General features: G+C 38.5%; 1 protein-coding gene and 1 long non-coding RNA gene across 11 annotated transcripts in view; one reads left to right on the forward strand and one right to left on the reverse strand.

Moving 5' to 3' along the window:
- The window catches only part of MORC4 (MORC family CW-type zinc finger 4), a 64,973-nt gene that overhangs the window by 23,753 nt on the left and 27,851 nt on the right, over positions 1-13,369 (forward strand). For 9 of the 10 annotated variants that reach the window (XR_016227949.1, XM_070067479.2, XM_070067478.2 and 6 more), the window contains exons 9-10: positions 1,559-1,659; positions 9,855-9,953. Coding sequence is in view for 9 of the 10 variants with exons in the window: in XM_070067479.2 (XP_069923580.1) it covers positions 1,559-1,659; positions 9,855-9,953 (200 nt within the window). In the remaining variant the exon portion in view is untranslated. Of the gene's footprint in view, positions 1-1,558; positions 1,660-7,755; positions 7,886-9,854; positions 9,954-13,369 lie in introns of all 10 variants that reach the window. The other variant, XM_089324189.1, reaches the window with a different exon arrangement.
- Positions 1-13,369, reverse strand: part of LOC149119692 (uncharacterized) — a 59,010-nt gene that overhangs the window by 18,444 nt on the left and 27,197 nt on the right. The window lies entirely within an intron of this gene.

The raw sequence follows: 13,369 nt of genomic DNA on the forward strand, positions 1-13,369 counted from the left end.
GGACTGTGCAAATATTATAGTGATCTCCTGATGATAATTTAAAGTTGTAATGTCCACTAGAATCCTTTGATTTCTATTTCACAGATAAGACTGATAAAGCACAAAGAATGATAAACTGCTTTATATTATGTAGGAGGGTAGAGTTACATGATTGTAAGGCCTGGGAGAGCTAGTTTTCAGCTTATCTTGGTTTTTTCTTGTCATATGATCTTTAAATAACTTATGTTTGTGTGCCATTCTACTTATATCTTGACTCAATTCCTTCCATTAAAGAAAAAAAATTTTAAATCCTAAAGCCTCTTGCATCAACTTGTAGTTAAAAGTCACTGCAAGTTTGACTCTCTTTAATAATTGTTTTAGCCTATGTATGTAGAAAAAGTGCTTATTTTAATAGATAGGCTATGATGATTACATAGCATCCTTAAATTTTTTTCAGATAAAGTTTCATTTCAGTTCCCTAGAATATACTAATATATAACCTTCATTTTTAAAAGTATGATTTCTTAATTTTTTAAAAAATAGTTTATTTTGAGAGGTAGAGTTACAGAGAGGGAGAGACAGAGAGAGAGGTCTTCCATCTGCTAGTTCAGAGACAGAGAGAGAGGTCTTCCATCCGCTAGTTCACTCCCCAAATGGCTGCAGCAGCTACAGTTGGGCCAATCTGAAGCCAGGAGCTTCTTCTGAGTCTCCCATGTGGGTGCAGGGGCCCAAGCACTTGCGCCATCTCCATCTTCTACTGCTTTCCCAGGCCATAGCAGAGAGCTGGATTGGAAGAGGAGCAACTGAAACTCAAACTGGCACCCTAATGGGATGCTGGCACTGCAAGCAGCAGCTTTACCTGCTACGCTACAGTGCTATCCCCTAATTCCTTAAATTTTAAAAAATGTATTTGAGGTACAGATATACAAAGAGAGAGAGAGAAAGAGAGAGAAAGAGAACGAACACACACACAAGTGCTTCCATCTTCTCCTTCACTCTCCAAATGCCCATGACAACTGAGCCTAAGCTGAGGCTGAAGCTGGGAGCCAGGAACTCAAATCATGTTTCCTACATGAATGGCAGAGACCCAATTATTTGATCCATTACTGCTGCCTTCCAGAATCTATATGAGCAAGAAGCTGGAGTCAGGAGCAAGAGATGGGTATTGAATCCAGGGATTCCAATATGGGACATGGGTGTCTTAACCACTGTGGTGGCCAAATCCCTACCCAGAACAGTATAGTTCTCTACTCAAAATCTTAAGGCAGTCCTGGAATATAAAGCAGATAAAAAGTGGTAGTGGTATGAGTAAAGCAGAAATGGCTGTTAATACCTCCAGAATCCAAGGGATCTATGAATCAAAGTTTGAAAATCTTTGCACTCAAATTTGTTAAAATTAGTTGCCAGTTGAGGGTAATACTTGTAGCCTATTGAAATGTATGGTGTTTCTGTAGATCTTGATGGTCTTTCTTTGCCCATGAGCATTATGTAACCTTTCTGTTATTGTTTGGAATCTAAAGGAAATGCCTCCAGGCAGTCAACAGTAATGTGAGTGTTGAAATTAATATTTTTTTCTAAGCCAACTCGTGGAGAAGGTGTAGGAGTAATTGGAGTCATTGAGTGCAATTTCCTAAAACCTGCCTACAACAAACAAGACTTTGAGTACACCAAGGAGTATCGGTGAGTCACTTCCAACCTGAGGTGTTTCTGATTGTTCAGTTAGGATTCTTTTCTCTGACTCCTCTAAAATCACCTCTAAAAACATGCCAGATTAGTTAACTGACAATTACTTCAAATCCATTTTCCAAGAGTAGAGAGAAAATGATTTCATTTTTAAATGAAAGCTCACTAGTACTTGATATATGGAGTCTGATTGATAAAAACTTTACTTTTAGAAATTATAGAGAGAGCATGTATCATTTGGTAAAATATTTCTGGGTGAAAGGAAGAGCCTTGAAATTATTCTTAAAAGAGAGTATGTGAGGGGGTAAAAAGCAGTCTGAAGTTTGTTCCAAAATATTTTTCTTGAAACCAGTGAACAAGTTTAGAGGAAAGTGTTGGAATAACAAGAAACATATGTGCTTTAATGGAAGTATCTAGGTCTAATAGGGAAGACAAACAGATCCGAATCAAAAAGGAATTAACACTGAGATTGAACTAGTAGGTGTATTTTTAGAAGATGAAGAAAGGCATTGTCACAGCCAGGTTTGGAATAGTTTTAAAACTTTTGAGGAGGGATGGGTCAATCACTTCTTCTTTCATCAAGTGTTATGAGATACCTTCTATGTGCCACATACTAGGGAGATCAGGATGAAAAATAAGAAAATTTATGAGTGATAACTGTTTAACAAAAATCTCAGAGCCTAGTCATTTTGTTTGTCTTGAGTGAAAGGAATCACGAATTTCTGGTGATACTTAAATAGTTAAAATTTGTGAAATTCATGTTTGATACTAAAAATTATTTAAGGGGCAGTGGTTAAGTCACAACTTGGAATGCCATCATACCATATCTAAGTACCTGGTTTGAGTCCAGGTTAATCAACTTCTGATCCAGCTTCCTGCTAATGAGCATCCTGGGAGGTATCAGATGATGACTCAAGTCCCTGCCACCCATGTGCCAGACCCAGATTGAGTTCCAGGCTCCTATCTTTGGCTTGGCTCAGCCTAGTTATTGTAGGCATTTGGAGAGTGAGCCAACCCTCCCTCTTCTTCCTTTTCTCTGCCTTTCAAATAAAAAGTTATTAAAGATATTTCTCTATCATCTTTGCTACCCTACCACCCGAGTATACCTTTTAAATTTTATAGGCATTAGTTCCTTGTTTGTTGTTGTTCTGAGAGGCAGACAGAAAGAAAGGGAAAGAAAGATGGACAAGACAGAGAACACTCCCATCTAGTGGTTGACTCCCTAGATGCTGACAATGGCCAGAGCTAGAGCCAGTAGCCAGTAGTCAGTAGCCAGGAACACAGTTACAGTCTCCCATGTGAGTGGTAGGGATCCAATTACTTGAAGTCATCACTACTGTCTCCTAGGGTCTGCATTGTTGGGAAGCTGGAATTGGGAACTAGGGCTGGGAATCTAACCTAGGCACTCTGATGTGGGACATTGGAATTCTCAACTGGTGTCTTAAACACTAGGCCAATGCCTGCCCCTCCCAGAGGTCTTGATGTCTACATTTAGTATGATGAGTTTGAGGTGATTTTTAGGGGATCTGAACAGAGATTTTCGATAAGACAGTAGATTAATCTAGTTAAACATATAGGATTTCTGGCTTAAGTAACTTAATATCTGCTGCACATTTATTAAAAACAACTATTATCTTGCATACAGTATTCTGAGGATTATAAATTTGCATAACTCTTGTCTCAATTCTGGCATTGTTGTCTTTTTCTCTATTTTATATAAAATGAAAAGATTTTAGATAAATGCAGGAACTTGAGAGAGGAATTAGTCTGTCTCCTATCACAAACTCATCCTACAAGTATTATAGATATCAAAACTGAAAAAAGATAAAAGAGAGAGGAGTATTTCTGGAATGTCTACAAGTAAGTCATCTTCAAGATAACTTTTGATAGTGGTGTGTACCATGTTCAGCTGCAACAAACTTAAAACATTTTTAGAGTGAGCTTTTAGCTTGAGAAATTCAAGTAACACATGTGAGCTGAGAACTGCACTGGTATACATACTAGCTAGGCTTTGTGGTGTGTTCCAAAAAATTCAAGTCATTATTGGTCTATTCAGGGAGCTTAGAGTCAATTTATAGTGTCAGATTGTCACATATATGAAACAGTTCATAGAACAATAAAATAATGTTTGACCAATAAAACCTAAGTGCTATGGTATAAGAAAAATGCTATAATAGAATAGAGAGGGAAGGTTTTAGATAGAAAATATAACTTGTGTTGTGCCTTAAAGGATACAGGACTTAGAAAAGATAGTAAAATGAATACGTGGATGAAATTATAGCAGGAGTTAAGGTAATGACAAAAACTCAGAACAGTAAGAATATTGGGAGTGTGGCTAATGGGTTGTAACTGGAGTGAAGGGAAGTCAAGGCCAAATCCTAGAGCAGGGGTTTGCAAATTTTTTTTTTTTTCTGAAAAGGGTCAGAGAGTAATTATTTTAGGTTTTGTGAACAATATGGTCTCTGTCATAACTACTCAATTCTGCTGTAATATGAAAGCAGCTATAAACAATAGAAATCATCTTCTATTGAACAGATTATCACAAACATAGTAGGCTTAAAACAATACTAATTTGTCCTCATAGGATTCTGTAGAAGTCCAGCACAAATCTCATTGGTATAAAATCAAGCCATGGGCAGACTGCATTCCTTTCTAGAGGCTCCAAGGGAGAATCCATTTCTGGGACTGGTGCTGTGGTGTAGCTGGTAAAGCTGCCACCTGCAACACCAGTATCCCAGATGGGTGCCAGTTTATGTTCTGGCTGTTCCACTTCAGATTCAGCTCCATGCTAATAGCCTGGGAAAAGTGGTAGAAGTGGTCCAAGTTTTTGAGCCCCTGCTACCCAGATGGGACACCTGGAAGAAGCTCCTGGCTCCTGGTTTCAGCCTGGCCCAGCCATAGCCATTTCAGCCATCTGAGGAATGAACCAGCAGTTGGAAGATTCTTTCTCTCTCTTTTGCCCTCACTCCATCTCTGTAACTCTTATTTTCTTTTTTTTTTAAAGATTTATTCATTTATTTGAAGGAGTCATGCAGAGAGATAAGGAGAGGCAGAGAGAAAGAGAGAGAGAGAGAGAATCTTCCATCTGCTGATTCACTCCCCAGACAGCCGCAACAGCCAGAGCTGTGCCTATCAGAAGCCAGGAGCCAGGAGCTTCCTCCAGGCCCTCCCACACGAGTGCAGGGTCCCAAGGACCCGGACCATCTTCCACTGCTTTCCCAGACCAGAGAGCTGTACTGGAAGTGGAGCAGCCAGGACCCAAACTGGCGCCCATATGGGATGTCAGCACCACCGGCAGCGGCTCCACCCGCTATGCCACAGCACTGGCCCTTCTCTATAAGTCTTACTTTCAAATAAGTAAATAAACCTATGAAAAGTTTATTTTTATTTTACTTGAAAGGCAGTTACACACACACACACACAGAGAAAGAGAGAGAGAGAGAGAGAGAGAGAGAGAGGTATCTTCCAACTGCTGGTTCACTCTGCAAATGGCTGCAACAACCAAGGCTGGGCCAGACTGAAACCAGGAGCCAGGAACTCTATCCTGGTCTTCCACAGGGGTGGTAAGGGTCAAAGCACTTGGGCCATCTGCTGCTACTTTCCCAGGCACATTAGTAGGGAGGTTGATTGGAAGTGGAGCAACCAGGCCTTAAACCGGCACTCGCATGGGATGCCAGCTTTGCAGGTGGGGAGCTTAACCCATTACACCATAATGCCAGCCCCCCTCCTTCTCTGATTCTAGTGTGTTTGCCCCACTCTTCCAATTTTAAGGGCCCTTGTGATTATATTGGATAATTTAGGATAATTTTCCTATCTTAAGATCAGCTGATAAGTAGCCTTAATTTCATCTGCAAGCTTTCTTCACCCTTGCTATGTGACCTAATATAGTCAGAGGTTTCAGGAATTAGAACATAGACACCTTTGGAGGACCATTATTTTATCTACCCCAATTTGTCCTCTGGTTCCCTAAGATTCACTTGCATCTCACATGCAAAATATGTTTATCTGATCCCGATATCCCTAAAAGTCTCAACCTATTGCAACATCAACTCCAAATTTAAAGTTTTACCTAACGTCATTGCCTCAAAAGTCCCAAATTTCATTGTTGAAATCACATACGGATGACACACTGAGTATGGAGCATGGTGGGACCAAATTCTTCTGTCTGTAGGTATGAACTCTTTTCCTCTTCAATCCTTTTTCCCCTCCTTCCTTCCCTCCTTTTTTTTCTTTCTTTTTGTATCTTGTACTTAAAATACAATGATGGAATAATCATAGGATACCAATTATATATATATATATATATATATACACACACACAAACACACACACACATAGATGCATGCATGCATGCGTATTGTGGTTCAGATGGGGAAGAAGATGGAAGGGAAAAAGAGAGTTGAGAGAGTTGTAAGCTCCAAGCAATTTCAAAATCTACCAAGGAAATTTAAATTTCAAGGCCTGGGAATAATTCTCTGGGCCTTGCAACTCCACGCGCTAGTCTGCCCTCTGAGCATTTGGTTCTACCCTCAAAGTCATCATTCCTTGTTCATGAAGGATAACATGGGGTTGCAGCTAAGTAGTTTCAACAGCCTATTTCCTTTCTGTAGAATTTTGAGGGTTCAATAGGCTTCTTCCATTTTACATTCTCTCCATTCCTTTGACTTCAAACTAAAAGTTTGTGTGTTTTTTTTTTTTTTTTTTTTTTTTTTTTTGCTAGTGTGCCACTCTCGAGAACCTCATGGGTCTTCCATGTATGTTGCAGATATTCTGTTCAACAAAAGCCTGCGGACAGGTCTTTCCTAGATAACCCTATTTTTATTCTTGGCTTCAGCTGAGATGACTGACATGGCTGAGTCACATGCTAATCTTTTCAAAGAGTCTTATGCGTGGCTGCATACTCTGACCTTTTGATCTTTCTGAGTGATTGGTTGTCCAGTCTTATCCTCAGCTTTTAAGTGTGTTTTTTTCTGACAATCTTTAAATTTTAGCATCTTTTGCAATTTGGATGGGTTGAGAATTTTCAAAAAAATCAAGTCCTGGTTCCTTTTTGTTTAACAGTTCTTCCCTCAATTTATCTCTTGCCTCTCAAGCTTTGCAAGAGTGTCAAGAAGAAACCAGGACACACTGTCAACAATTTGTCTGGTGATCTCCTCAGCTAAATGTCCAGTTTCTTATTTATAAGTTGTGCTTTCCACGTAACTGTAGGACACAGTTTTATTAAGCTTTCTGCCACTGTGTGAAAAAGATTGCCTTCTCTATTGTTTTCCATTGACATGTTCCTAATTTCTTTGTGAGCCTTCACTAGCAATACCTTGATTTAGGTTTTCTATAAGGCAATTTGTGTTTTCTTTACCATTCTTCTAAACCCTCACCAGTGAAATGTTTTAACATCCATATTTCTACCAGTAGTCTATTCGAGGCAATCTAGGCTGTTTTTTTTTTTTTGTCATGCTTCTCAAAATTCTTCCAGCTTCTGTAGTTTCCAATCCCAAAGTCACTCACAATTTTAGATGTTTGTTAACAGAAGCACGCCCACTTAGGCACTGAAATCTACTACATTCCTGTTGGTTACATCATATTTGTGTGAATCTGAGTTTAATCTTCTACATTTAAAGTAATCACTGCTAAACAGACTTGTGTCATATTGCCATTTGTTTTCTAATATGCCTTACAGCTTTTTGGTCCTTCATTTCCTACATTGCAATCTTCTTTTGGGTTTAGCTGATTTTTTTGTAGCAAAATGTTTAAATTATTTTCTCATTTCCTTTTGTGTATATTCTGCCACTTTTCTTGGTGGTTATCGTGGAGATTACATTTAACATCCTTAAATTATGACACTAATTTAAATTTATGTCAGGTTAATTTCAATTACATACAAAAATTCTGCTCCCTTAGCAACTGTCACCACCCCCTTGTTGATGTTATAAAACTAGATCTTTATACATTGTGTGTCCAAAAACAAAAATAACCTTTAGTGCACTAGTCTCTTAAACTATGTGGAAAACAAAATGTAGAGGTAGAAACCAAAGTTACAATAATACTATCTTTTAGACTTACAATATTTTTTCTTTTAAATGTATTCTCTTAAAGCATGTGGAAAACAAAAGGTGAAGTGACAAACTCCAAAGAGCCCTTGAATGTGACAAGTTACTTTTCTATTGCTGCTTTCAAGATTTTTCTCTTTGTCTTTGTTGACCATTGGATTTTAATGTGTCTTGATGTGAGTCTCTCTGAGTTTATTCTACCTGGAATTTGTTGAGCTTCTTGGGTGTTTATATTCATGTGCCTCAAAATATTTGGAAAGTTGTCAACCAGTATTTCTTCAGATATACTTTCTGCCTGCCATAGGACTAGGTATGGGGGATGGGTAGCTGTTTTTTTGCCTAGAATTGAAAATGACCAAAATTCACAATTTACCACCTGAGCCTTCCCCCTGGAAGTTGTAAGCCTTCAATAGACTCCAGAGTTCCAACTTAGGTACATCAGACTTGGCCAATGTAATTGTTGTCTGGGTGAAGAGACAGATTCTACATGCTTGCTACTCTTCCATCTTCCCAAAAGCCTGTTCAATCTACTTTTAAAAAAAAAAAAAAAGATTTATTTATTTATTTATTTGAAGGTCAGAGTTACACAGAGAGAAGGAGAGGCAGAGAGAGAGAGAGAGAGGTCTTGCATCTGCTGGTTCTCTCACCAATTGGCCGCAATGGCCGGAGCTGTGCCGACCCAAAGCCAGGAGCCAGGAGCTTCTTCTGGGTCTCCCACGTGGGTGCAGGGTCCCAAGGACTTGGGCCATCTTCTACTACTATCCCAGGCCAATAGCAGAGAGCTGGATTGAAAGTGGAGCAGCTGGGTCTTGAACTGGTGCCCATAAGGGATGCCATCAATTTACTATTTTTCTAAAGAAGGTTTTTGAGAAGAAACAAGGAGTAGTTCTTCATCTGTGACTTGATGAAAGGATATAAACACAGGGCTAGGAACATCAGTGGTTTGAAGGAGAATAAGCTTATATGTGGATATGTTAACCTTGTCTGTGCAGTGAGAATATAATTGAATATGAATAAGATAGGGGTAAGGAGGAGTTCCTCTTTAGAATAGAAAAGGTCTGCAAAAACCTTGATAAATGATCCAGAGATTTAAAACATTTTGAATTCTAAGTTTCTAATGTTCCAGGTGTTTACAGTTCTATAATAAGTTGTATTCCTGGGTTGTAGAATTGAATAGGAATCAGTATAGCCATTTTAAAAGTAAAATTCCTATTTTGACATTTACAAATTACATTTGCATTGATCCTGTGTACACTGTTGTTCATTTGGGAAGATATATAAAGGAGAAGTAGCAGTAATAGCAGATGTGTAGTAGAATGTTGAAGGGGGCTTGTTTCCCTTCTGTGGTTAGCGTTTGGGTACAGGGAACTATATAGATATATTAAAGTTAATATGTGATTAAATTCTAAAAGAAAGAGTGCACTATTTGATCTTCTGACTTTCCACTTGGTCCTAAATTGTTCAACTGTAGTCCTCTGACAGTCAGTAACTGCCCATCAGCATTTGGCTCTATGCTAGCTCTGCAATGTGGTTCTCTGTTACAGTCTGTAAAGTTAACTTACCCACTCCCTCCATTATTCTATAAGCTACCCAAACTTGTAGAGCTCTACTTTTTTATTTTAAGGATTTATGTATTCATTTGAATGGTTATGGAGACAGAGAAATATTCATCTGCTGGTTCACTCCTCAAATGAAGCCAGGAACCTAGAATTCCATCTGGGTCTCCCACGTGGGTGCTGAGGGGCCAAGCACTTGAGTCATCTGCTGCTTTCCCAGTGCAGTATCAGGGAGCTGGATTGGAAGTGGAGGAGTGGAGACTGGAACCAGTGCTCACATGGGATGTTGGGCATTGCAGACTGCAGCTTAAGCCACTGCGCCACAGTGCTGTTCCCTAGAACTCTACTTTTTAAGACTCATGACCATTTTACATTTTCAGTCAAGTGACTGTTCACCATTATGGTTTTGCCATTTTGATAGGTAGTTTGCAAAGGCAGTGGATTCTCATCTTAGTTTAAGGTGTGTATATTTAAGATGGTACTGAATATACTAAATTGTGGGTTTGTGTAAAATGGGTGCATCTCAAAAATTGAAAAAGTGTTCCACATTTGCTGATTTTGGCATTATTCTTTTTGCATTTTCTTTCAGGTTGACAATAAATGCCCTTGCTCAGAAGCTCAATGCATATTGGAAGGAAAAGACTTCTCAAGAGAATTTTGAGACCTCAGTTATAGCTAGGCCAATACCGTGAGTAATAAATTATAGAGTATGAATATATTAGGGGTAATATCCATAGAGCAAATAAAAGGAACAAGGATACAATGAATGCTTTTAACATCAGGAAGTTTAATAGAATGAAAATAAGACATCATAGGTACCAATTATATCATTCTCTAAACTCCTTATTCTAGTTTAATACCTGTATCTCTTAGAAGATGAATGTCAATAATTTGTTATGGTCAGTTTATAACAGGCAATGTAGTATAGTAGAAGATGATAGTCATTTGAATCAGATGCTTGTGGCTTGAAAATCTGGATCTCCTTAATAGTTAGATGAGCTTAGGTAAGTAAGTCACTTCACCTTTAGCATATTAATTTGGTGGCATAACATTTCAGCACAGTGCCTGACATATACTTGGAGTTTGGACATGTCAGCAAACTTCCCTTCTCTTCATTACTACTAAATATTGCTAGGACTGAACCAGTTTTTGAGAATAGAACTAGAGAACACAGCTTATTAGAGAACAGGTAGAATGTATTGAGTCAGTCATCCATGCACATCAGGATGAAATGCCTCAATAAGTTAGAAAAGGAGCATAATACAGAGGATAGAATGCATAACAACATATAAATGAGGGTACTTAAAAAGAGTTCATGGCAAATGGAATTAATAAGTTTATTTTGTGCATTTATGAAAAATAAGGGTGTTGTTGAAAATACTTTTTTTAAAAAAAGTTTGTGTATTTGAAAAGCAGAGAGAGAGAGAGAGAGGTATCTTCCATCTGCTTGTTCACCCCCCAAATGCCACAACAGCCAGTACTGGGCCAGGCCAAAGCCAGGAGCCCAGAACTCCATCCAGGTCTTCCTCATGGAACCATCCTTGGCTTGGTCCATCCTCCATTGCTTTTCCAAGTTCATTAGCAGGAGACTGGACTGGCAGCAGAGCAACTGGGATTCAAACCAGTGCTTATATGAGATGCCAGCATTGTAGGAGACATCTTAACCCACTGCACCACAATGCTGGCCCTGAAAATAAGTTTTATTTTGAAATCAACGTAGAGTTTTGTCATAATATGCATTTTCTATGAATTTTTGAAGACTCCTCATAGAATCAGTTATACTATAATCAAGAGAGAAATTTCAGTTAACCCTGAGTTCATTTGGAGGTAGGCATTTCTGGTTTTTTGTTGTTGTTGTTGTTGTTGTTGGTTTTTCAATGGAAATCAGCAGACAGGGACAGGTATTGTGACATAGCAGATAGATATCCTGGCTTGGATGCCTGCATCTCATATCTGAGTGCCTGGAATGGAGACCCGCCTTTACCTCTGATCAGGCTCCCTGCTCATGCGCATCCTGGGAGGCAGTAGATGATGTCTCAAATACTTGAGTCCCTGCCACCTAAGTAGGAGATTCAGATGGAGTGTCTGGCTCCTGGATTCTGCCTGACCCCATCCCTAGCTGTTGCAGGCATCTGGGGGAGTAAATCCACAAATGGAATACTTTCTCTCTCTCTCTCTCTCTCTCTCTCTCTCTCTCTCATGTGCGCATGCGCGCGTTCTCGCTCTGCTTTTCAAATAAATCAAAACTTTAAATGTCAGCAAATGTGTGATATAAAATTTTCTTTCAAATGCTATTTGATTATGTATGTAACCATTGTCTTATTTTAAATATTTTAAGCTCATCCCAAGCTTCCTGATTTTCAAAGAAGTGCTATTTAAGATAAGATGTCATTTTTTGGCCTTTCCAATTAGCAAGGTTAATGCAGTGAAACAGATGTTAATATATTGCTAGAGAGTGTATGTGATGGAGGCAGAATTGTAATGGTTTATTTATTGAGTACTTATGTACCAGATGTCATTCTGACTTCTTTACATGTTGCAGTTTATTTAATCCTCGCAGCAATCCTGTGAGATAGATATTATATAATTAAATAATATCTATATTAATAATATAGATATTATTATGACTTCTTCACAGATGTAAAGACTGATATACCAAGAATTTAAGTAACTTGCCCAAGGTTAGACAAGTAGAAGGTGGTTAGAACCTAGGTTTATGTAGAGGCAGTTGGGCTTGCAAACCTAAGTTCTTAACTACTTAGCTCTTCTAGACGGATAAACAGAGGATACATCCCACACAGTTACTGTATACTCCAAGCATGAGCTCTGCTCTCTGTCTGAGTTGGAGGATCTAGCATGGTCTGCCTGTGCCCGGAAGCAGGGAGTTGCTGCCTCTAAGTGTGCTTGTCCCTGAGAGAGAATCATCTGTGCTTATGTATGTAAATCCAAGGCTTGTGTGACTTTTCCTCTTCCCTACCACTACTGCTGAAATTGCGTTTGGCCAGGTCTGGTTCTAAATAAAATAGTGGCTGTATGGAAATAGACAGTAGAGGTCAGTCCTGAGCTTAGAGCTTAGAGGTTGCCAGACTGGAGCAGCCTGAGCTAAAATGTGTATAAACTTTCTTTGTTAAAGCAGAGTTTTATTTATTAATTTTTCTTTTTTGATTAATGAGTAATATTTTTATGGGGTACAGTATATTTCAACATATGAACTTATCAAATCAGGTAATTAGCATTTCCTTATGTTTGGAATCTTGGAGCTCCTCTCTTTTTCTCCATAAAAATATATAATGCGTTGTTGTGAACTGTGGTTGCCCCATTCTGCTGTGGAACGCTAGAATGCATTGCTTCTATTTAGCCATATTTTGGTCCCTGGGGTGGTGGTGCCCCATCCCGTCATTCCCAACCTCTAGTAAACACTATTCCACATTCAGATGGATCTTTTTAAACTTCCACATATGAGAGACAATATGTGGTATTTCTCTTTCTATGTCTGGCTCATTTTATGTAACATCCTTCTTCGAGTTTTACCCATTTTGCTGCACATGACAGGATCTCATTCTTTTTTATAGCTGAATACTAGTCCATTGTGTATGTGTACTGTATTTTCCTTATCTATTTATTCTTCAGTGCTCAGCTAAAGAAAACATCGAATTGAGTGATGGAATTATGAGTCCCTTTTATTTTCTACTATATATCTTTATTTCTAGTATTACTGTAATGAGATTATTATGGTTTTTGTCTAGAGAAAGCACTATTTAAAATGATAAGAAAATTATTGATAAGACATAAGAGAACCACACCACTCTAATACTAATATAATACTAATATAAGAGCAGTATTAATGTAACATACACAAGACCTACCTCAGAAAAACTTACATGTTAACGAAACTGGTGCCTTTTTACCCTCTTTCTGTGTCTTGCACACCTTAGGTACTAACTACTTCTGTCATATCAGGCCACAACAAATTCTCATTGAGGTGTAGGTGACTGGGTTACACTTCTGGAGGAGGGAGGATGGCAGTTGGTATGCATTTTAAGAGTTGAACTCTAGAAGACTTTTATCTTAATAATTTAAACCTATTGCTGATCTAGAAGCACT

Source organism: Oryctolagus cuniculus, chromosome X (assembly GCF_051225735.1).
Source record: "Oryctolagus cuniculus isolate XC-2025 breed Fujian yellow rabbit chromosome X, ASM5122573v1, whole genome shotgun sequence".
Classification (NCBI taxonomy): domain Eukaryota; kingdom Metazoa; phylum Chordata; class Mammalia; order Lagomorpha; family Leporidae; genus Oryctolagus; species Oryctolagus cuniculus.